Raw genomic sequence first — 23352 nt, forward strand, 5'->3', positions numbered from 1 at the left:
ATTTGCCTCCACTACAATGGTACCTTCACACGTATGCAAGTCTCCCATGCCGTTTGCCCTGATGCACTCTCATACCATTACAGATGTTTGCTTTTGTACCTGCCACTGATGAAAGTCTGGATCCCTTTCGTCTTTGGGACTGAGAACTCAATGTTAAAATGTGAGCTCATTTGACCACAGCGCACATTTACACTGTTTTTTGGATCATCTGAGATGAGCTCGGGCCCAGAGAACTCTGGCATCTGTGCATAGAACTGATGTATGGATTTCTCCTTGCGTAACAGATATTCGAGTTTCATTTCTTGATACAGCGTCAGACTGTGTTAAATGACAACAGTTTTTTAAAGTTCTCCTGAGCCCATGTAGCAATATTTAACACAGTAGCATCTAGCATGATGGTGTCTCATCTGAGGGCTCGAAGGTCAAGCACATTCATCAGAGGATTCCAGCCTGGCCCTACATGTACTGAGATTTCTCCAGATTCTCTGAATCTTTTCAGAATATGAAAAGGTGAAAGACCTAGCCTAAATTCTTTGCAATCTTGCATTAGGAAATGTGTTTTTTTTTTTCACTGTTTGACAATTCTCTGATGGAATTTGGTGGGCCATGACCTATATCTTTGCTTGCAAGAACTGAGACTTTGGTGGGTGCTCCTTTTATACCCAAACATAACAGCCTCACCTATTACAAGTTAAAATGCTTATTGTGGACCGTTTCAAAACTGTTTAACTTGGATATCCTATAATCTCTTTTCCCTTTTATTTTGCCTCTATCCCAACTTTTTTGAAGTGAGTTGCAGCCTACAAAATCTAAATTTATTTATATTTCCAAAATACAATCAAGTTGGCCAGTGAAAACATTGGGGAACTTTTCTTTGTACTTTTGTCAGTTAAATAAAGGTTAAACATAATTAACAAATCACAGATTCTTGATTTTATTGCATTTCAATCTAAGGCAGCATTTATGCTGTCAAACATTTATTTTTTCACAGATATCTGGCACAGATCAGACATTTTTGGCACGCAAATTATAAAAACACTTATGAGATCCAATTGTTTTGGCATCCAATTTGGATTCATTTCAAATGTGGTTCTAAATCTGACATGTCTGGTCAATCTGAATGTTCATTTAAATACTGCCTGTCCTTTTAATTTGGTATTTTCACCATGACGTGTTGAATGTGTATTTGTTTAATTTGTGTTTTTAATATGTGTCAGAATATATATTCGCATATAATTTTGCAGATGCTTTTATTCATTTTATCTGTTCATGTATTCCCTAAATGGTTTTAATTAGTGTAAATTCGTTCTTTGTTTCTATACTATCTCCACCATAGCACATTGGTTTCTCGCTTGGTTTTTCTGTGTTGTAATGTGTGTCATTCCATAACAATTCCGTATTGAAACCACAGCCGCCTCGCACCAGAACGGTGCGTCATTCTCACAGATGCACAGGTGAGCCAAACTTCAGCATTTCTTAAAGCAGTGATCTCAAACTCAATTCCTGGAGGGCCACAGTTCTGCACAGTTTAGCTCCAACCAGCTCCAACTCACACCTGTAAGGAAGTTTCTAGTAATCCTGAAGACCTTGATTAGCTGGAGTGTTTGATTAGGGTTGGAGCAAAACTGTGCAGAGCTGTGGTCCTCCATGAATTGAGTTTGAGATCACTGTCTTAAAGGGTCCCGATAGCAGCCAGAGAAAGTAGCGTATGTTGCCATGACTGTTAATTTTGGACCTTGCTTATGCTCCTCAAACCTAAGCTTCAAAGCTGAAAACAGGAGAGACACAGGAGAGACAGTATTAGCAGTTCCTGTGTTTCTCTAGCCCTTCTTGTTGTGTATTGTCACAGTTGTTGAGCATTCTGTGGAAATGTTAAAGTGGGGGAACTATCATTTTCACCCATCATGCTCCAGAGACTTGCTTATGCTCTTTTGGGAATAGAGAATCTGACAGTGGCGGCGATGTGGTCTGATGTTGTATTTAGATGACTGTGTTGACGCACATCAGCGTCTGGTTTTAAAGCGTTTCAGTGGCTTATGGCTGCCTCAGGGACATCGTAGAGATTGTGAGTATGAATACAGGTGACAGATCAAATGGAGATACTTGTTTTTTTTAAGTTTATCTCTACATCAACCTCCATGTGTAGGCAGCAACCGATGAGACAGCCAGCCTCACAACGGGACACGCACACACATGCACAAATGAATGCTCTAATCCAATGTGTATATTTGTAGTCAAGTCAAGTATTATCTGTCCTTGCGCATCGAACACTTGCAAAGCAAAGTAGATTAAACCCTTATTTCTGAGAAGGGCTTTACAATGACAATTATTTTCCAGCAATCACAGCCAGGGTCCAAATTGTGGGTGAACTGAGAAAATATACCACTGTGAAAAAAAAAAAAAAAAAAAAAAAAAAAAAATATATATATATATATATATATAATATACATATATAGAAACAATTTTCACTCAGAAATTGCTTGTATTTTTTTTTAACGGTATCATTTTTTAAAATGTAGAAGTCTCAGGGTAGATTTTTATTAGAATATGTTATTGCTCTATATGAAACTTTGATCTTGCTTTTATCATTTATATATCATTTATGATTGAAAAATGGGAAATAATCGTAAACAATGTTGCCATGTCAATATTTAATGTGTGAAAATGATACCAGATTTTACAGGAATGATGATGGTCCCACAATTTTGCCATCACTTCCAATACAACCAATAATGTTGCTCCTATATTTGTTTTCTAAAGTCTGTGTTCATTGAGACAACAGTCATGTTAAGAGCATGTTTAAATTATGCAAATTCTTTATAATTATAATTCATAAAATGCTAATTAGAAATTATCTTTTCAAGACAACTTAAAAAAAAGACAGAAATCAGCATGTATATCCTCTCTTAAACATTGTTAATTGACAAATTAAATTAAATAACTGCCCATAGTTATTACTGTATTTAAACTCTTACTGTATTTCTTGCTGTGTATTTTTTTTTTTCTATTTTTTTTTTTTTTATAATAACTTCCATTTTGGGATTAGCTAGTGTTAATTTAGTGTGCACTGATCTGTAACCGTGCCTGCAAAATCGACAATATCCACATGCCAGCTTACAGATTTATCTGTTTTTGACTGAATCAGTTTGAGCTGCCATTAGGAATTTACTGACTTGTTCAGAAGAATGTTTGTGTGTGGTTCAGATATACCCAAAAAGATTGCAATATCCGAAATCCTTGTCCTTGTGGGGACATTTTATTTGGTCCCCATGAGGAAAATAGCTTATAAATCATACTAAATTTATAAGTTGTTTTTAACATCTAAAAATGTGGAAAGTTTTCTGTGATGGGTATGCTTAGGGTTAGTGACTGTAGTAGGATAGAATTTGTATAAAAACCATTACACCTATGAAAAGTCCCCGTAAAACATGGAAACCAGTGTGTGTGTGTGTGTGTGTGCATGTGCATGTTGGGTATTCACTGGTGTCTTGAAGTGTTTGACCAGTATCTAGAAAGCAGGGTGGATGATATTATATTATATCAATATATACACATAAAATACAGTTTAAATATTCTCTAAGTAACCTATCAGTTTGGATGCAGCATCACAATTTTCTGTTATCTGTTGATTTTTAAACTTTATATATATATATATATATATATATATATATATATATATATATATATATATATATATATATATATATATATATATATATATATATATATATATATATATATATAGTTCTGTTAATCTGTTAATTCGTCAAGTACTGCATGGTTTACGGCAATATATTAGTCTTTTGGACCTATAAAATGAAACCATCTCTGTCTGTTTTTCCACAGGTGGGTTGGCAGTAGGCAGTAACTGAAGATGAGGAGGAGCTGGTGGCGATCGGGCTGTCCGGGTTTGGCATTTGGCTTGCTTGTTATCATCACCCAAATCTTGGCTCAAAACACCGAGGGTGAGACTCACAGTCCAGTCCATCATTCATTCCCTGTCACTAGCATGAGGGATTTTATTTACCACTTTTACAAAATAAACCTTGCACCAGGACCTTAACTTTCCATTTGGTTCCTGGATGGTGAAATGGGATGTTACAGCCCGGCGTTTATGCTCTGAGCGAAGTCAGATAGATAATTGTATCTCTATATCTGTGTGGCAGCGTCTCACAAATCGGTCTCTGCATCTTCTCTGCACACCTTCATTACAGAAGCAGCCAGATACAGCTCTCCAAACTGAGCATCTGATGATGTATGAATTAAACCGTCACGTCTGCCAAAGACAAACTGACAACCGTAATAAAAATCTCAAAACGTTGCTGGAAATGCCGTGAGGCTGAGTGGAAATAGAGGCACATAAATTGTGGCTATTGTCAGACTGTTCAGATTAGCAGTTGAGGATAAAAGATTGGTGGGCGTCTATAGTTGACATTTTCAGATATCCTTGTCTGTTCATGCAGCGTTTATTGTTATGGATTTTTGTATGATTTGAAGAGTGTAGTGAGGATGTTATGTGTGGGGCTAGGTGGTGAAATTGTGTATAACGGTTGGCAGTTGTAATTCTGCCATTCACCGCAGAATTGACATGATGCAGTTTCTTGCAGCAGTCGCAGACAGGTACTTCCAGTGTACACAGCTTTATTAATTATAATGTTAGTCATTTAGATTTGTGCAATGTAGCTTGTGTCTGATGTGGACATACGCTGCAAAAAGTGGTAACCTGCAATATTTACATTTAAAGAGCTATTTCTTCCTGATCTTACCCTTAAATTTAGTTTTGTTGGTGTAACCTAATATATTTAGGTTGATTCAGTAATTTTTAATACAATTTTTTTTTTGTAAAAACCACATGAAGCACATCATTTTAGGTTACCATTTTTTCAGTGTAACTGAATGTTTTTTGTGGTTGCCAATAGGGCTGTGCCGGTAAACTTGACAACCGCTTCAGTGGTGGCTGAGTAGCATCGGCGGTGGTCCGCCAAAATATTATTTTTTGTATGTAAATGCTGTTTTACATCAATATTATGACACGTGTGAAGCACAAAGCTTTGTTCACAAAATAAATAATAGGTTAGCAATTAAATGTTACATCGCAGCCATGGAAACATTTGGATTCGTGATGAATGAGAAAGTTGTGCGTGAGCCCATAAATTTTAACTTTGTCGGCTTTGTATTCTGGTTTGCGATCTGGTCACCTGATTATCAGCGAATTTAACGATATTCCATTAGTTATTCAACTGGACATGGAATCTCTTGTGTCTTTTCCCAAATCTTCACTCACGTCTCACCCATTTTCGAAGGGGATTATTCTTCTCATTCATTATATTCGCATTCTTTACTGTGGTAAAGTAGAAAAACGCTGTAGGACAGATAGCCTACCTTTTTACTTGTATGTCAAATTCTTTTTAACACAGTTTGTGCTTGTTATTAGACATGGTAAGGTGCGTCAAGTTTATTTGTAAAGTGCTTTTCACACACATGGGTGATTCTAGTTTCACTTTCTCTGGCAGCGCAAAATCAAACAGCATAAATGCCTTGCCCTTGTGGAAGATAAAATTTGCTCTTCATACCTTTTACAACAAGTAGAAAACATGAATATATCAGAAAAGAGATCGATTACTGCTCGTGTCCCACATCCCTGATCTCTCTCTCGCAGAACGGTAGGTTATATCACGCGTCTTTGTGTGTAAATATAAAACAAATGTTTGTTTTTTTTGTTTTTTTCTTATATTTAACTTTCTTATATTATTTATGTTACCATTATTTACCGATATTTATGTAATGCTTTACAGGCTTTAGTGTGTTGTGTCTTGGACGGAATTGCTCAAATGAACACGCATGTCTGTTACGAAATGGATGTTTGAGCCTCGATTATTATTTTTTTTTTTTTTTCAAAACAACCCCCCAACCTCCGCACCACCGCCGGTAGTTGGTCCATTATGACCGCGGTCGTAAAAAACTGCCACCGTCACAGCCCTGGTTGCCAAGCAATGTCGCATCTTGGCTGGTTAGGGGTGGTTGAATTTAATGACATCCCGGATTGTGTCGGAGGATTATATGTTTGTTCAGAGAATTTTGTAAACAAGGCACAGTATAATGGAGAGTTGACAAAGACCCCTTTAAGATGCCCCCCCAACCAAAAAAATAAATAAATAAATAAAATTCAATCTGGTTAAAAGGTTAAAAAAGGTTAATCTGGTTAAAATTTTGTGTAAAAAAAAAAAAAAAATCGTACATACTTCACCTTTAAGGCCCTCACACATGACATGTAAACGTAACTCTTCACCGTAAACACTATGCACTTTTTTTTTCTACTCCAAAAATGTTCAAGTTCCACAAAAGGGCAGGTTTTTCTGGGTAACAACAAAGTGGGAAATGTGCAACAAACAAAAAAAAGAAAGAAATGCCATTGGTTTTGATGCATCACAGAAAGGGGAAAAAAAGAACTGTTATGTTGTTGTTTTTTATTGTATTATTAAAGCGATGTGAAATCTTAATGTTGACAATTACAAGATGTAAGCAAGGCGAGCCAAACTAAGGTCAGATGACAGCAGACAAAGGATGTGAAAGTATTAAAAATAAATAAGGTAAATATAGATGAATAAAAGGAAATTATGAGACATTCAAGATCTCTTCATAAAGTCTAAACTAGCCTTTAAACTTTTTTTTTTTTTTTTTTTGCTGCTGCTTTGTGCTCTTAAATACAGCATCAGTGTGGTAAAATTAAGTGTGACAGCCGCAAATGTACGGGCAAATTTAGAATAGTCACAAAATGACAGGTCAGCATCAAACAGGGTTAAAGCTGAAATAGTTTAGAAATAGCTTGACTGGCGGACAGCCAATATCTGAGGTAACTCGGTAGTTGTAGCAAATTCGATTTAATAGAGTGTGTGTCATACAATGGGGAAACTTGACAGAAGTTATGTGAAAAGGTCTTTAGATTATTGAGTCATTAGCATAGCAGCATGCTAATATCTGACTATTGCAATTGTGAGCTTTAGTGCTTGTGTAGCCCACTGTTCATGCGAAGAATGCTATTTGTGTGTTGTGATTAAACGGAGATGCTGACTACAGTGTTTCAAATCAGTCCGTAAGGTGCCATTTTGTTTAGTATGCTGCCTTAGAAGAAATGTTGAATAGCAGCTAACTTCAAATGAGGGCACTACTAATGTAAAAATACTGTAATGTTTTACATTATTTATTTATTATATCTTCGACTATCTTCGACTAGTTGATCTACTTGATATAATGAGCAGCTTCTGTTTTTGCAAGCTATGGTTTCAAAGTAGACACTTCTTAGAAAGTAGGAGACTTCACAGAAATTGATAGTGCAGTAGAGATTGGAACAGATCCACTTTCTTTGGCTCCCGTCATGTCTGCTGTTTTTTGGGTGCCTATATTTCTTTGTCTGTACCTTGATCACATTTCAGAGTATGTACATACCATTTAAAAGGATGGAGAAATCTGGGTCTGCATCTCAAGGGACGAGCTGGGTATCAACTCCACCTATTTCATCTTGTCACTGTAATTAAACTCTGCTGGATATCTGCTGCTAGGTGAGCCATTAAAGTCAGCCTGCAGGTGCACTTTGTGACTGGAGTCAGTCTGCTCTATCTAATTGAGAAGGAGGAGGATACTTTTCTCAAGTCTCATGCTATTAGAATGAAGCGGCGGGCTGTTATAAAAAAAAAAACAAAAAAAAAAAACAACAACAACACTGACCATAATTACACCGAGCTGCTCCTGGAAAGGATCTATTCAATGCTAGTGAGCTGCCTTGCTGTATATGCTGTATCTACACCTGAAGCGTATGGTGCGTTGCAATGTGACTAAATATCTCCAGTACTTTAGTCCTGCATTGCTACTCCACTCAATTTATTTCCCCTTACAGTCTTCTGGAATAATGTGGTTTTGTTTTAAAAATATCTTGAATTGATTTCTGCGGATTTTATTTGTTTATTTATTTTATTTATTTGTATGTGCTGACAGCTAAGCCAGTTATAATATGATTCTGGCCTACTAAATAAAAGTAAATTTTATTCGTAATTAAAGTTTTAAAAATATGTTATTTCGCCAACCTAGAGTTTGATGATCATCATGTAATGCTTCTATCGCTTGTTTCTGCTTCTTCACCTGTGTTTTGATCTGGAGATACTGTACTCTTTCAGAAGATGAGTAATAGTGCCCCCAGCCGTGTAACAGTGTACAACGGATTCCGGCAATGGTGGGGAAGAGTTGTGTCAGAAATTACAGAAAATTCCATCAATGGTCAATTTGTAGTTGGGTACAACGGGGTTAAAGGACCAGTGAGTTAAAAGGCTCATTTGACTTTATTCTCCTATAAACCACTAGACAACCACATCTCAACACTTTTCCTAACAACCGCATTTGACTGTGCTTGTGGAAATTAGAAATCCTTGATGTGATTGTGGACAGCAACAACAAAGCTGATTCTGCGCTAATTTGATCTAATATTTAATGTTTTTAAAAATGTTGTAAATTTATGTAGCAAATGAGAGTCGACAAAATTGTTGACTTCATTTTGAGACAAATGTCTTGTAAATGTTTTTCAGTTTTGTTTAAGGTAATTAAAGTTACAGTTTTTCAATAAATAGCTATAGTGATACCAAACAGCTGATTGGTTGTTGGCGAATCAGCAGCCAATGAGCTGTGGCTCAACATTCAAACAAATACAGGTAGTGTTGCTGTTGGCAGTCTGCAGCGCGCTTTCAGAAAACCCTCCACCTTCCCCAGCTCCACCTGTATATATCTGCTATGGGGGTTAATTTGTGTATGTTACATGTGCAGCAGCAGAATGTCTTACATGCTCACAGCAATGTCTGTGGATGTATTGGAAGTAGCAAGTCTTGGTACTTGCTCTGCAGCAGCAGCAGCAGCGTTGCAGATCTATTCCGCCAAGACCAAATACATAAACATTGCCATATCCATTACCATGCCAATCTCTATTACCATACCCATCTCCCAAGAGTTGTCATGACAGAACTGAAGAATATGTAAAACTATGGTATTTGGGGTAAAAAGTACCCCTGCTGTTGGGGCGAAAGGCACAATAATTAACATGATAATAAACAACTGTCTGACTTTTGTATTTGGTTAGATTCAGATGGTAAATACCATAGGGCTATATTAAGTTTGGCATCCACCTTAGGCCCCGTCCACTAGTATGTTTTTTTTTAACAACCTGAGGTATCTTAGAAAAAAAGAATGACGAGTCAGTTTATATGACAAATTATCTGTAAGTATTCAAACTCAACAGAAAGAAACTCATGAAAGCTTATAGTCTAGTAGTTGATGTCTTCAGTGGCTAGAGCTTTCTAAAGTTGTGTACCACAAATGCAAATTGAATTCAGGCAAGTTAGTCATGTGCTCTGACAAACACCCTATGGTGCTTAAATACACATCCAAACTTAACAGAAATATAGGTGTGTAATGGAAAAAGCTAAGATAATTGTAAATTTGATGTGGTTGTGCTGTAAAGTAAGCACTTGCAGCTTGACAGTAATGGTTTTCTTGTGGTGTTGTGGGTGGATTTAGTTCAGTCGCGTTCACTGTCTGTGCAGCATATCAGAGGAACAAAACCCTGTGTCTCCTACTGTCCTCTCATCCCCACAGTGACCAGAGAGAACACTTTTCGAGGTCCAGTCTCCCATCATCTGTGCAGAGAGTGTATCAAATCAATTTTTTCCCTCCTTCTGTTTGTCTCTTGTTCTGCCCATCTCTTCCTCTCTTTTTTGTACTTGGTGTTATACTGGTGTGGTTATATTATTATAGTCGCTCTTATCTGTTTATCACCTACGTCTCCACTTTTGTCATTCTGCTGTATACCTGTCTGTCTTTGATTCTCTATCTCAGTGCACACTGGGAGCTGGTGTGATGCCGAGCTTTGTGATCTTAGGCTCTTTTCATTTTCACTTTGTCTGTTGATCTATTCATTTTTATTTCTTAGTAACATCATCTCTCTCCCTTCAAAAGTGTTATTGGAGTTTGATTTGGTCTCCTAGCTGGAGAGTAGGGATGGGTGTTATGACCACTATCTTATTTCATGGTACAGTGTAGTAGTTAGTTAAGAGTCATTTTATTTCACACTATTGTTATTTTTACTTGAAATTCAACAAAAAAGGTTTCTAAATTAAATAACCATGAAGTGTCAATAATCCAGTGAATTAAATCATTAACAAATTATAGGATACTTCAAAAACAACATCTCATTAGATTTTTTTATTTAAATTCAAACTTGATGAATGCCAAAGAAAATAAAAGATTTATTTATAACAAATGACATCAGCTGAATTTTATATTAATCTAGCAAGTTGTTTCTTATTGAAGCTTGTTTCCACCACAGAAAAAAAAAATAGGTGATTATGAGTTTATATCTTGCAATTTTAACTTTATTTCTCACAATTCAACCCTCTACACACTGAAGCACAAGTCGCATTGGCTAGTACATTTTTTTATTTTACTCGCCAGACTTTTTACATGGAATACAAGAACAATGCAAATGAAAATATTCTACATAAATACAATACAAATATAAAATATACATTTCAAACACTATTAAAGTCAAGTAGACAGTCTTTAGTAAAATAAGAACAAATAGTCAAACTACAAGCAATAGCACAAATAAAAAATAGAACAAAGATGCTAATTAAATAAACTGCTTTTCAGGTTTTTCAGGTAGATCTAACAGTAGATGTAGATTATGTACAGAAATTGAACGATGTAATTTAAGTCCTCCTGTCGTCAATATTTTTATCCCTTAAATCTTTGATCACATTTTTTTTTTCTTCTCCTTGCCTTAAAATAGCTTGAATGTAACTCACTTGCCTCATTTGTATTTGTATTTCTGTGAATATGCATGTTAGCCCCACTTCCACTCACTCATTCACCAGCTCAGAGATCCACTCATTGACGATCACACGTTGACCAGGGCCGAGTTTCCCGAGAACGATGTATCTTAGCTCTTAAGAGCGCTTTCTACGTGCAAGGTTACGAATGCTCGCAGCAATTCCACGAGCGTTTCCCAAAAATGCACTTAACGAGAACGCGCTCTACGTGCTACTTAAGAGTCGTTGTCCTTTCGTGAAGTGCTGAAACATAACCTTATATGGAATCGTATTCTGAACATTTAACCTAATAATTGTAATCTGTTGTGGATTAGCAATCAAGACAAGTCTATATAAAGCACCTACAGGCAGAGGCACTGACAAAATGGCTGAAAGAAAAAGAAAAGAAAAGATACCTTTCAAAAAGATGAAATTAATGTCCTTTTAGAGGAGATAGAGCGAAACAAAGATGTAATTTTTAACAGATTTAAAAGATTTTTTATTTATTTTTTGTTCATTCATTTAATTTTGATTAAAATTATTAGATTAAATTATTTCTATTTTTTTGTTTTGTTTTCTGACCTTTTTAATTATTTAATTTATACATTAATTTAACCAACAACAAAAAAGAGTAATAAAGTGTACAATAAAGTACAATCAAAACCTTATATTATAATCACATTGCATTTGAATAAAGTTAAAGGTGTAATCTGCCGGTTGTCCTGCAGGTGTCCTCATAAATCTGTCTTCTTACGATGCACTTGGGGATGTACGATTACTCCAGAGCACTCGTAGATCTACGAAGATTTTCAAGTGCTACTTAAGCTACGATGCTTTTGGGAAACAGACCGTAATATTAAGATCAGTCGTACGATCGTTTTTACGATCAACTTAGGCTTACGATGCTTTTGGGAAACGCAGCCCTGATTGGTTACAAGGTAGTTTGTGACGCCAGCAACACCAGCGATTTCAAAGTCTTTGGTTCACTGGAGATTTAAGGAGAAAATACTCAACAATGGTGTTGATTTATATGAATTTGCACATGGTTTGTCTTAAAACATATTAAAAACACCTCATAGACATAGAAACAACATTAAAAGCTGGATTTTCACCACAGGGGGACTTAAAATGTAAAATAACACTGCAGTTCCCTTTCGAAGTGGAATGAGACACTGCATCTGGATCATCGTTATGGGGAACGCCATCATCAATGAGACAGGCATTCCCTCAGCATGGTGGAGTGGGTATTTGTTCCCCATAGCGTTTACCAGGGAACCATGGTTACAGTCATATCCTGATAAGTTTTCATTCTGCAATATTTCTAGATTGACAACCGTATTTAAATGCACGATTGAAACGGAAACTGTGATGATTAACAGTGATAACCAACTACAGAACTGACAACCCTTATTGCAAATTTTATCTCGCTTTGACTTTATTACTCGCCGTTGTTTATATCTCACAACTCTGTCTTTTTGTATCACAATTGCAATTTTAAATCAAATTTTTCGGACTTTTTTGTATAAGAAACTCGGAATTGTGAGATAAAAAGTCGCAATTCCCTTTTTTTTATAATAAGTTTCCATAGTTTCTAGAGAACCATAAACATCTAAAATGTGTATTACAGTTTTTCACAATTGCTAAGACACATTTCTTGAAACCTTCACCTATTTTCTCACAACATTAAACACAAATCCAAATTTTCTAACTAAACTCACAAAACCCTTGACTTTTCTGGCAAAGTCAAACAATCGCTTCAAAACCATTTCACCTGTATTTAAAATCAAACAATGCTTTCAGATCCTACACACATGAGTCAATAAGCACTACAGATCATTCATTCAGCGAACACAGCATTCAGAACATTACAGGAAAAAATATACATATTGTATACAGTAAACAATACTGCTTTTCTTTCATGAGTTCTATGTATATTTCTGTACAAGATTGAACGTAATTGGCAGAGAGATGTTGATAAATTCAGGGTAAACACGAAAGCAAGATTGAAACCAAACTTTTTTTTATTTTTATTTTTTTTACTGTAAGCATTTGTGGTTGTGAATACAGTATTACACAGTCCGAAAAACCTGTAACTTGACCTTTGGCCTATTTATAGGACCTATTCTAAAGCCATGATTGGGTGGTGTTAAGTAAAGCAATGAGTGTTTGCACATGTGAGGAGTTAGTGTGAGGCACTGATGAATTAGTGTGGCATTTTGATAGGTTGTGTTTGAAAAAGGAAATCAAGATCCTGTTAGATTTTTGTGTTACATAGAGAATTGTGTGTTGTGGTTTGCAAAAAGGGTTTTATGAAATTGAAAACTGAGTCAAAACTGTCAAATAAAACTATAAATGAAATGCATGTTACGGTACACTCAAATACTGTAAGTTGTGCAAATACAAAATCAAGGTCAATGAGAGATTGATTCTGCTTTAGCATTATGTCTTCCTGTTGGCTCTGGCCTGAAGACTTTGTCCACATCACAGGCAATGTCGTCTCTTGAAAAACCCTCTAGTCTGACAGATCCAGCCTTGGTAACACTCCACACCTTGCTCTTTCTCGTCCTCATCCTCTTCCTCCTCATCCACCACCTCTTATATGTACTCTTTCTCTTCTCCCTCTCAGACTGTTTCCATATATAGTTGGTATCAACATTCAGTACAGCTGTGCAAGTTAAACTGCCTTATTTTGTACAGTTGGATTGATCAAATCACTAGAAATAAGTGTGAACAAGTTAAAGTCATTGTGTGTAAACGATGACAGCTTTGTTTTAGTTGTGTTTAACTTTTGCCTCTTGTGTTTAGTGTTTTGCTATGCAAATGTATCGCAGTATAATATGTGTTTTAGTGAGTGCGAATGTGTTAAGAGTTTTGCAAAAAGAGTTCATGAGAGTTCTTTTTGCAAATAGTGTTTAACTGCCTAAACTTGTTCAAGGTTTTGCAGAAATAATTATTTATTCAACAAATTGGTTTAGGCTATTGAGAATTTAGTTCAGAGAATGGGGTTTAGTGTCTTTCTTATTTCATCAGTTGACTCAATGGTTTCTATTATATCAGCAAAGGAATTTTTGGAGAAACATCTGAAAACATCTGGAAAGATTTTTCTAAGGTCACTTAAAGGAATAGATTTGGGAAGGACTCATGGCAATTGCACTTTTGGCTCGGGCCTGGCCTGAAATTTCTATTTAATCCTCCGTCACTGAGAGCAGCGATCTGTTAGATGTATCCTGATAACGGCGGGAATATCCTCTTGATCTGATTATGGGATGTGTTGGCTGACTACAGAAGAGTTTGCAGTCCCTTCACATCTTGGGTGATGCTTTGTTCAACGGGTGTCAGAGGAGCTGCAGGTCGTGCCTCCTCTTATGGCAATGGATGTTCTGAAATCAAAAGCACTTGATAACTGTTTCACTGATAACTGAGTCTGTGATAAAATGCTTAACCTATAAAGATTTCAGAGATGGGCTCTCAGCAGATTAGGTAGAAAGACGGGCATTAGGTATTAGAGGACACTGGGATTCCCTGAAAACATCACCCAAGGAAAAGAAAGTTGGACACTTTCAATGGGATATGGGACAATGGCCCTGTTAAGAAAAACATAAACTAATACATAAATAATCTCTGGTTTGCTACCTTAACTTGACTGCTCTTATTGTTTTTTTAACATTCATCTGAGCATTTTTTTCATTATTATTTTTACCCGAGGTTGTCTCATAAATGACGGAAAATTCTGTCAATGGCGAGGAAAATATTTTTCTATAAAAAATACACATATAAATACATTGAAGGATAAATACAAAGCTAGACATCAGGCAATCAGTGGCAGCAAAAAAAAATACAAAAATAGGCATTGTTTATATTTATCATGAAATTATGAAATGAAATCTGTGATTTTGAACGGGTTTAATCAAGGCATCACATCTTCTGCATAAACTGTTCTTTGTGTCAAAAAACAAAGAGAATTAGTTAGCCTTTGTGAAAGTGTAGACAGACACAGAAAATCCTATTCCTCCCTCTGCAGTGGATTCTGACGTGTGACTCTAGAGGTTTGTGATTTTGGTAGTTTAATGATTGTTAGGTTGCTTCAGGACAGACACGCTTTGATTAGAGCGCTAGGTTTTCTGCTCAAAGGATGCTTACAGAAATATTCAAATCAGCATTTCAATGAAATTTTTATTATAGTTCACCTTCAAATAATTTCTTCGCCTCAATTAACCTTTCAAATCTACATAACTTTGACAAATTGTAAAACCTAACAGTTGTTCACATTCAACGTTATGTCGATACTGACGTATTGGGGCTCCAAAGTGAGACAACCCAACTGAAAATTTGGATAGAACTCCAAATTGATGTTGATTTCCTAAAACGGTTTTGTTTGAAGTCATCATTATGGTGATTAGTGTTCCCTTTGATTGGGCACATTTAACTTCATTTATATGACTATAATTCGCTTTCCAACTGATGCAACAAGAAATCACAGTTATTTGTGGTTTTAAAGGAAGATATGTAATAAATAAGTTGCTTTGTAAACATGACTTAATTTCTAACTAACTAGTCTACTTTTTGTGTAGAATTATGATCAATTAAAATTGTATTGCTAAAACTCATGCCATAACTACCTTGTGAAACATAATTTTTTTTAAATGGGTTTAAATAATCCCCCTGTATTGGTGACAATACACAGACACACACATACTTCAACATTCAGCTTGCAAAACCAAACCATGGTAACAGTTAAATTAATTTTGATAAGACTCTGAACATTACAAAACAATTATAATTGATGTCTTTGTTGTGCCAATACTGACACAAGCAAAAAATTGTAAAACAAAGCAATTGCTTAATTTCCTGCACTTTGGGAGTTAGCATAACACAGTATATTTCACTTGGAATTATTTAGCTGTTGAAAACAGTCATTCTGAGTGGCTATACTGTGTCTAAAGTAAATTATCAAGCACTCTCTATAGTTCCTTTCTTTTATTTACTTGAACTCTTGTGTAAGTGAACTCCACCATCTGCACTGCATTCCACTGACTGCATAACTAGCATTTGTCAGTAAAACATACTACTCCTATTTCAATTTACTTATTTTTTTTAAAGACAATCGGTTTGAATGCTTTTTTAAGTAAAGTTAACTAATTAAATTTTACAATGCAGATGTGGTGTCTCAGTTTTCATTTTTAAGTTAAAGTGTCCCTTTAAGACAGTGGCAAATCCGTTCACTCCTTTTACCTTTGTCACAAACCTACTTTGTAAAGGCACGTTCACACCAAGGATGATACCTATGACATAGTTCTAAAAAAACGTTCTAAAAAAATAAAAATAAAAAAAAGAGTCCACACCGCAACAACAATGATAACGGCACAGGGAAACGATATCGTTGGAATCACTTTCAGAATGATTTTTTCTATCTGACGAATGATAAAACCTACCAGACTTAAAAGAACTGACGCATTTATAAAGCACACGACAAAATTGCAGCACGAGCTTCAAAAATAAACATTGTTGTTTTTTTTGTGAACTGCTCTGATAACGCTGTACATGCTGCTCAGACTCTTCACTGGATTGGCCGTGTCTAAAAGTCTCCCTCTAGCAGAAGAGCTGTTGTCCGAGTATTTAAGCACCACATGAGAGCTCAAGATATTGACACACAGCATCAGGAAGATGCCACAGATGCCCGAACCAGATGGAGATGTTGTCTGTGACAACAGGGGAGGGAGGAGCTCATCAGCCACCAAGAAACAACACACTGACAGAAATCATTGCTTCTGGACAGGACAGGAGTTTGACTGGCGGTCAATGCTGGCAGGAGTGATGTTTAGCTGTGGACAAAATTGCGTTTTATTTAAAGGTGCTGTATGTAACTTTTTCACTCTTCTAAAGCATACAAATACAATAATATGTTTGCTTATATTGAGGAAGTTCACATACTCGTTTCTCTGCAAAAACACTTCTACAGCCAGTTATTTTACTTTGAAATATGCATTTCCAGGCTGGAATGTGTGTTATTATTTTGTTCTGTGATACTGCATGTTGCCAATTTGCCAATTTTCATGGTCCATTGCGCTCATTGCTGTTGCGTGTGCTCAAACTGGCCATCCGAGTGAGCGTCGTCCAGTCTGAGGACGAGGGGGCGGGAGAAATGACGATCTCCGATATTTTGAATTGGAGTGCTGTACCTATTTCGAACACTAGTTATCATTCTTACAGACTGCACCTTTAAGGATTAAAGGTGCAATAGGTTACCTGGGAAATGCTAACTTTAGCCTGCTAGCATTAAAAGCATACAATCCCACCCTCTCTGCATATCGGCGTCCAAAGCCACGCCTCCTCCATAACACATGAACACACACAGACCAGAAGAGAGACGACCAGAGACAACGTTATTGGATTACATCATGTGTCATTCATCGCTGAGAAAACATTGCAGTACAGTGAGGGGAGAAACAGAAGCGCTTGCTTGCATAACATTGTGGTTGGTACGTTTTTCGTATTCAAACCATACTTGGGTCTCCAGCTGACAAAGTTTAAATCCCATCTGGCTATAGTGCACTTCCCATGATGTTTACGCATTACTGTAGGTCAGTAGGTGGGGAGAGTAGGGTGTCTTTTGCGGCTGTTTGAACACATTCAACCACATGAGCGTCTAAACAGGGAGTGTCTAACACTACAAAAGCAATCTGGTCTAATACATTTTCGACTGCCTCTGGAAGTGGCCGATAGTGGACAAGCTCAAAACGTTTTAGAGCCTATTTACATCTATATTTAGAGTCGTTCACTTGTGATCCGATCGACCAAAATGCATCTTAATACCAGGTGTAAACAGGGCCTTATTGTGCCAATTCCCCTAAAATGCCTTGAAGAGACTGTATATGTTAAATGTTTATAGTTATGTCACTGTTTAGAAGTACACTATACTGTTCAAAAGTTAAATTTTCCAATTGATCAAAGTTTTTTTTTTTTTTTTTTTTTTATGAAATTAATACTTGTATTCTGTAAGGACACATCAATTGATCAAACACAACAATTAACAATTGTAAATTGTTGACAATTTAAATTGCAGATGTATTTATTTATGTACGGTAATGCTGTTCATTTTGAATTTATATCTCAACTGTATTAATATTAATACATTTTTCTTAAGCTGCAAATCAGCATATTAGAATGATTTCTGAAGGGTCAATCATGTGACACTGAAGACTGGAGTAATGATGCTGAAAATTCAGCTTTGCCATCACTGAAATAAATTACATTTTAATATTCATTAATATACATTTTAAATAGAAAATGGTTGTTTATTATTAAATTGTAATAATATTCAACAATATTACTGGTTTACTATTTTGTTTTATCAAATGAATGCAGCTTTAGGCAGAATAAGATTGCTTTTTTCCCCCAAAAAAACTAAAAAATATTACAGTCCATAAACTTTTGAAAGGAAGTGTACATATGTAGCATATGACCACAAAACTTATATATGTGGACTTGAAGCCACAAAATGTTGATTTCTTAGGGTCTTAAAGGAAATCTTATTTGAGATTTGTATTTCTTATAGGAACCTTTGAAGATGCCTTCACACAAATCTGCGAGAGAAAGAGTCACCAGAAAGATAGGAAGACCATAAGACTTAAGTGAAAAAAGGCAATGTCACTTTCAGACATAGGACAGAAAAAGCTAGATAGACACCAAAACAGGAAAAGCATTCAAAAGCACATCAACATTTAGCCTTTTTTGCTCAAGAAACACTACAGTCTAATGTCACAGTGATTCTGTGGTTTAAATACACCAGTGAGTTTTATTAGCGTCAGTGCTCTTTAAAGCTGTTTATTATTAGGCAGAAAAGCTGAATTTCACATTTCTTTTAGCTGCTTGTTTTATTCGTAGGAAATATTTTGCCCACTCAGACACAACCAAAGAACAGAAATCCCAGACCCGCTGTGTTAAGCAGCCAAGAGTTTATCAGGATCAAAGTGAGAGTTCTTGACTGGGTAAGTCACACAATCTAAATCCATCTGAGCTGATTTTCACATTCACAAAGCACTAAAGCCCCTGTGAAACAGCAGGGCTAAAGCAGAGCAATGCAAATAGCCAGTATACACTTCATTTCTTGGTTTGAGTCACATACTTTAGGTACTTATTATGACAGACACACATTAGAAATAATGTGCTAAAATATGTCATGTAAATCCAGAATCAAATTCAACCTTAGTGAATCTCACAAAACATGTCTGGATCATACCGTTTCCCCCCCAAAACAATTAAATAAATAAATAAATATGTTGATTAAAGAACTCTGACACTGATGTTTTGAAACTTTTGAAGCACATTTTCACCCCCAATTCTAATAATAACAAGGCAAAAAGTGTGTGTGTGTATATATATATATATATATATATATATATATATATATATATATATATATATATATATATATATATATATATATATATACACTCACCTAAAGGATTATTAGGAACACCATACTAATACTGTGTTTGACCCCCTTTCGCCTTCAGAACTGCCTTAATTCTACATGGCATTGATTCAACAAGGTGCTGAAAGCATTCTTTAGAAATGTTGGCCCATATTGATAGGATAGCATCTTGCAGTTGATGGAGATTTGTGGGATGCACATCCAGGGTACGGAGCTCCCGTTCCACCACATCCCAAAGATGCTCTATTGGGTTGAGATCTGGTGACTGTGGGGGTCATTTTAGTACAGTGAACTCATTGTCATGTTCAAGAAACCAATTTGAAATGATTCGAGCTTTGTGACATAGTCAGGTCCGGATCTTCAAGATTGTGTAACCCTGTAGGCATTTTTGAGGAAAAGTTGTTATACCACATTTTTAGAAAGTTCTATGTCTCCTGAATAAGGATCCACCGTATAACATTTGAAATAAGGGTCCCATTTTCTTGTAATTGTTATTGAAAGAATAGGTGCATTATTCACAGCCGAAACACTAGAGGTGGATAGGGTAAATTTTTGAAGTTATAGATATCACCATAAAACCTTTCCAGTTTTTCACTTACATAGAGACAGACATTTTTTGTATTACAAGTTTTCTGAAATGTCATGTTTACATATGCAAATGAGGCATACCAGTATATATATATATATATATATATATATATATATATATATAAATAATTCGAGGGGCAGGCATACCAGTACGCGGTTCTCCCTTTCGGGCTAGCCCTGTCTCCTCGCGTCTTCACGAAGGTTGTCGAGGCAGCCCTTGTTCCTCTCGACGCTTCAGCTTTGGCTACGCGATTGAGTCCCGAGGTGGGCAAGGCAACACGGCATGCTCCGAGTCCCAGTGACTTCGACCTGCCGTCAGACCTTCACCCCGTGGACGAACCTCAGTTTTCTATGGGCTGGAGTGCCCATAGAACGAGTTTCCTGGCATGTTGTTGTATCAACAGATGCCTCCACAATGAGCTGGGGTGCCATGTGCAATGGACATGATGCCGCGGGCTCCTGGACAAGCGCCTTTGGCATGTCAATTGCCTCGAGTTGCAGGCTGTACGTCTCGCCCTGCACCGCTTCTGTGCGTTGCTCAGGGGTCAGCACGTATTAGTCCGATCAGACAATACTGCCACAGTAGCGTACATCAACCGACAAGGTGGTCTGCGCTCCCGCCGTATGTCGAAACTCGCCCGCCACCTCCTCATATGGAGTCAGAAGCATCTGAGGTCGCTTCGAGCCATTTATATCCCGGGAGACCTGAACCGTGCAGCTGATCTGTCTCGGTTTCGGCCTCTCGCTGGAGAATGGAGACTCCATCCCCAGTCGGTTCAGCTGATTTGGGATCAGTTCGGGGACGCACAGGTAGATCTGTTTGCCTCCCACGACTCGTCCCACTGCGACCTGTTTTATTCTCTGACCGAGGGCACGCTCGGCACGGATGCACTGGCGCACAGCTGGCCGCGGGGCCTCTGCAAGTATGCGTTTCCCCCAGTGAGCCTTCTTGCGCAGACTTTGCGCAAGATCAGGGAGGACGAGGAGCAGGTAATTTTGGTTGCCCCGTATTGGCACAACCGCACCTGGTTCCAAGAACTAGTACTCCTCGCGACAGCACCTCCCTGGCCAATTCCTCTGAGAAAGAACCTGCTTTCTCAGGGACGGGGCACCCTATGGCACCCTCGTCCCGATCTTTGAAACCTCCATGTGTGGTTCTGGACGAGGCAGGTTTGAGTACCCTACCACCAGCGGTGGTGGCTACCATCACTTCCGCTAGAGCATCGTCCACGAGACATGCCTATGCGTTGAAGTGGAACCTCTTCGTCAACTGGTGTTCTTCTAAACTTCAAGAACCCACGAAAGGCCCGATCAGTGTCGTGCTTTCCTTCCTGCAAGAAGGGTTGGAGAGAAGGTTGTCTCCCTCCACCCTGAAAGTGTATGGTGCCTCCATTGCCACACATCATGATGCAGTTGATTGTAAGTCCATTGGAAAGCACGACCTGATCATCAGTTTCCTGAGAGGAGCGAGGAGACTGAATCCTCCTCGCCCTCCTCTCGTTCCCTCTTGGGATCTCTCAGTGGTTTTAACTGCCCTGCAGAGTGCTCCCTTTGAGCCTCTGCAATCAGTGGAGCTTAAGTTCCTGTCAATGAAGACAGTGCTCCTGGTTGCATTGGCCTCCATCAAGAGGGTAGGGGACATGCAGGCATTTTCGGTTGACGAAGCGTGCCTGGAATTTGGACCGGCTAACTCTTACGTCATCCTGAGACCCCGGCCTGGATATGTGCCCAAGGTTCCCACCACACCCTTTCGAGACCAGGTGGTGAACCTGCAAGCGCTGCCCTTGGAGGAGGCAGACCCAGCCTTGGCACTGCTCTGTCCAGTACGCACCCTCCATGCTTACGTAGACAGAACGCATTGTTTCAGGACTTCAGACCAGCTCTTTGTCTGTCATGGTGGGAAGCTGAAGGGAAAGGCTCTCTCCAAGCAAAGGTTGTCTCACTGGATAGTGGACGCCATTGCTTTGGCTTACCAGCAGCAAGGTCGACCATGCTCCCTTGGTGTGACGGCCTACTCCACCCGGAGTGTGGCATCCTCTTGGGCTCTAGCGCATGGCGCCTCGCTAACAAACATCTGTAGAGCTGCAGGCTGGGCGACACCTAACACGGCCTCTGGGCGACCCCCACGTGTGTAGTCCACTGTAAGCCTCTTTGAGCATGTGTCTTTCCCTCGGCAAGCCACCTTGCCACCCCTGGGTTTGAAATATTCCACCTGCGGCTGGACACCCCAGTGATTCTCAATATGCAGCCCCCTGGGGTCATGTGTATTCCAAGTCCCCCCCCTTCGGGCTGGGCATAATTGCATATTTCCACTGATATATGCTTCCCAGTGTACCTTGGTACCTTGGCATAATTCCAGCAGCTATTAAAAACTGTCCCTTTCATGTTAATGTTGTTTTTTCATTGTTTACTTGTTTAAATATTCTGAGAATGCATAGTTTAGTTCTAATGTTTAATGTTTAAAATGCAATAAATGCATTAAAACGTTTTTTTTTTTGTTTTTGTTTTTTTGGGCAGCCATTTTGTTTTATTGTTTATGCCAAAACAGTGATGTTTACAACTTGTTATACGGCAGAAATGGATTCAGCACCTAAAAATCATATAGAAACAACACTTGAAGTACTTTTCCTCAAAAATGCCTACTGCATCTTATCCAGGGCTATTTATCTATTTTGGGACTCGACTAACATGATGCATTATCCTGCTGGAAGTAGCCATCAGAGGATGGGTACATGGTGGTCATAAAGGGATGGACATGGTCAGAAACAATGCTCAGGTAGGCCGTGGCATTTAAACGATGCCCAATTGGCACTAAGGGGCCTAAAGTGTGCCAAGAAAACATCCCCCACACCATTACACCACCACCACCAGCCTGCACAGTGGTAACAAGGCATGATGGATCCATGTTCTCATTCTGTTTACGCCAAATTCTGACTCTACCATCTGAATGTCTCAACAGAAATCGAGACTCATCAGACCAGGCAACAATTTTCCAGTCTTCAACTGTCCAATTTTGGTGAGCTCGTGCAAATTGTAGCCTCTTTTTCCTATTTGTAGTGGAGATGAGTGGTACCCGGTGGGGTCTTCTGCTGTTGTAGCCCATCCGCCTCAAGGTTGTGCGTGTTGTGGCTTCACAAATGCTTTGCTGCATACCTCGGTTGTAACGAGTGGTTATTTCAGTCAAAGTTGCTCTTCTATCAGCTTGAATCAGTCGGCCCATTCTCCTCTGACCTCTAGCATCAACAAGGCATTTTCGCCCACAGGACTGCCGCATACTGGATGTTTTTCCCTTTTCACACCATTCTTTGTAAACCCTAGAAATGGTTGTGCGTGAAAATCAACTGAGCAGATTGTGAAATACTCAGACCAGCCCGTCTGGCACCAACAACCATGCCACGCTCAAAATTGCTTAAATCACCTTTCTTTCCCATTCTGACATTCAGTTTGGAGTTCAGGAGATTGTCTTGACCAGGACCACACCCC

At 38.1% G+C, this 23352-nt stretch overlaps 1 protein-coding gene across 1 annotated transcript in view; it reads left to right on the plus strand.

Moving 5' to 3' along the window:
* Positions 1 to 3874: 3874 nt before the first annotated feature.
* Positions 3875 to 23352, plus strand: part of pcdh15a (protocadherin-related 15a) — a gene marked incomplete at both ends in the record, with an annotated part of 242137 nt that continues 222659 nt past the window's right edge. The window contains one exon of the mRNA XM_081351594.1: positions 3875 to 3965. Coding sequence (XP_081207720.1) covers positions 3875 to 3965 — 91 coding nt within the window. The remainder of the gene's footprint in view (positions 3966 to 23352) is intronic.

The sequence above is a fragment of the Scardinius erythrophthalmus genome (assembly GCF_964197995.2).
Source record: "Scardinius erythrophthalmus genome assembly, chromosome: 21".
In the NCBI taxonomy this organism is placed as follows: Eukaryota; Metazoa; Chordata; class Actinopteri; order Cypriniformes; family Leuciscidae; genus Scardinius; species Scardinius erythrophthalmus.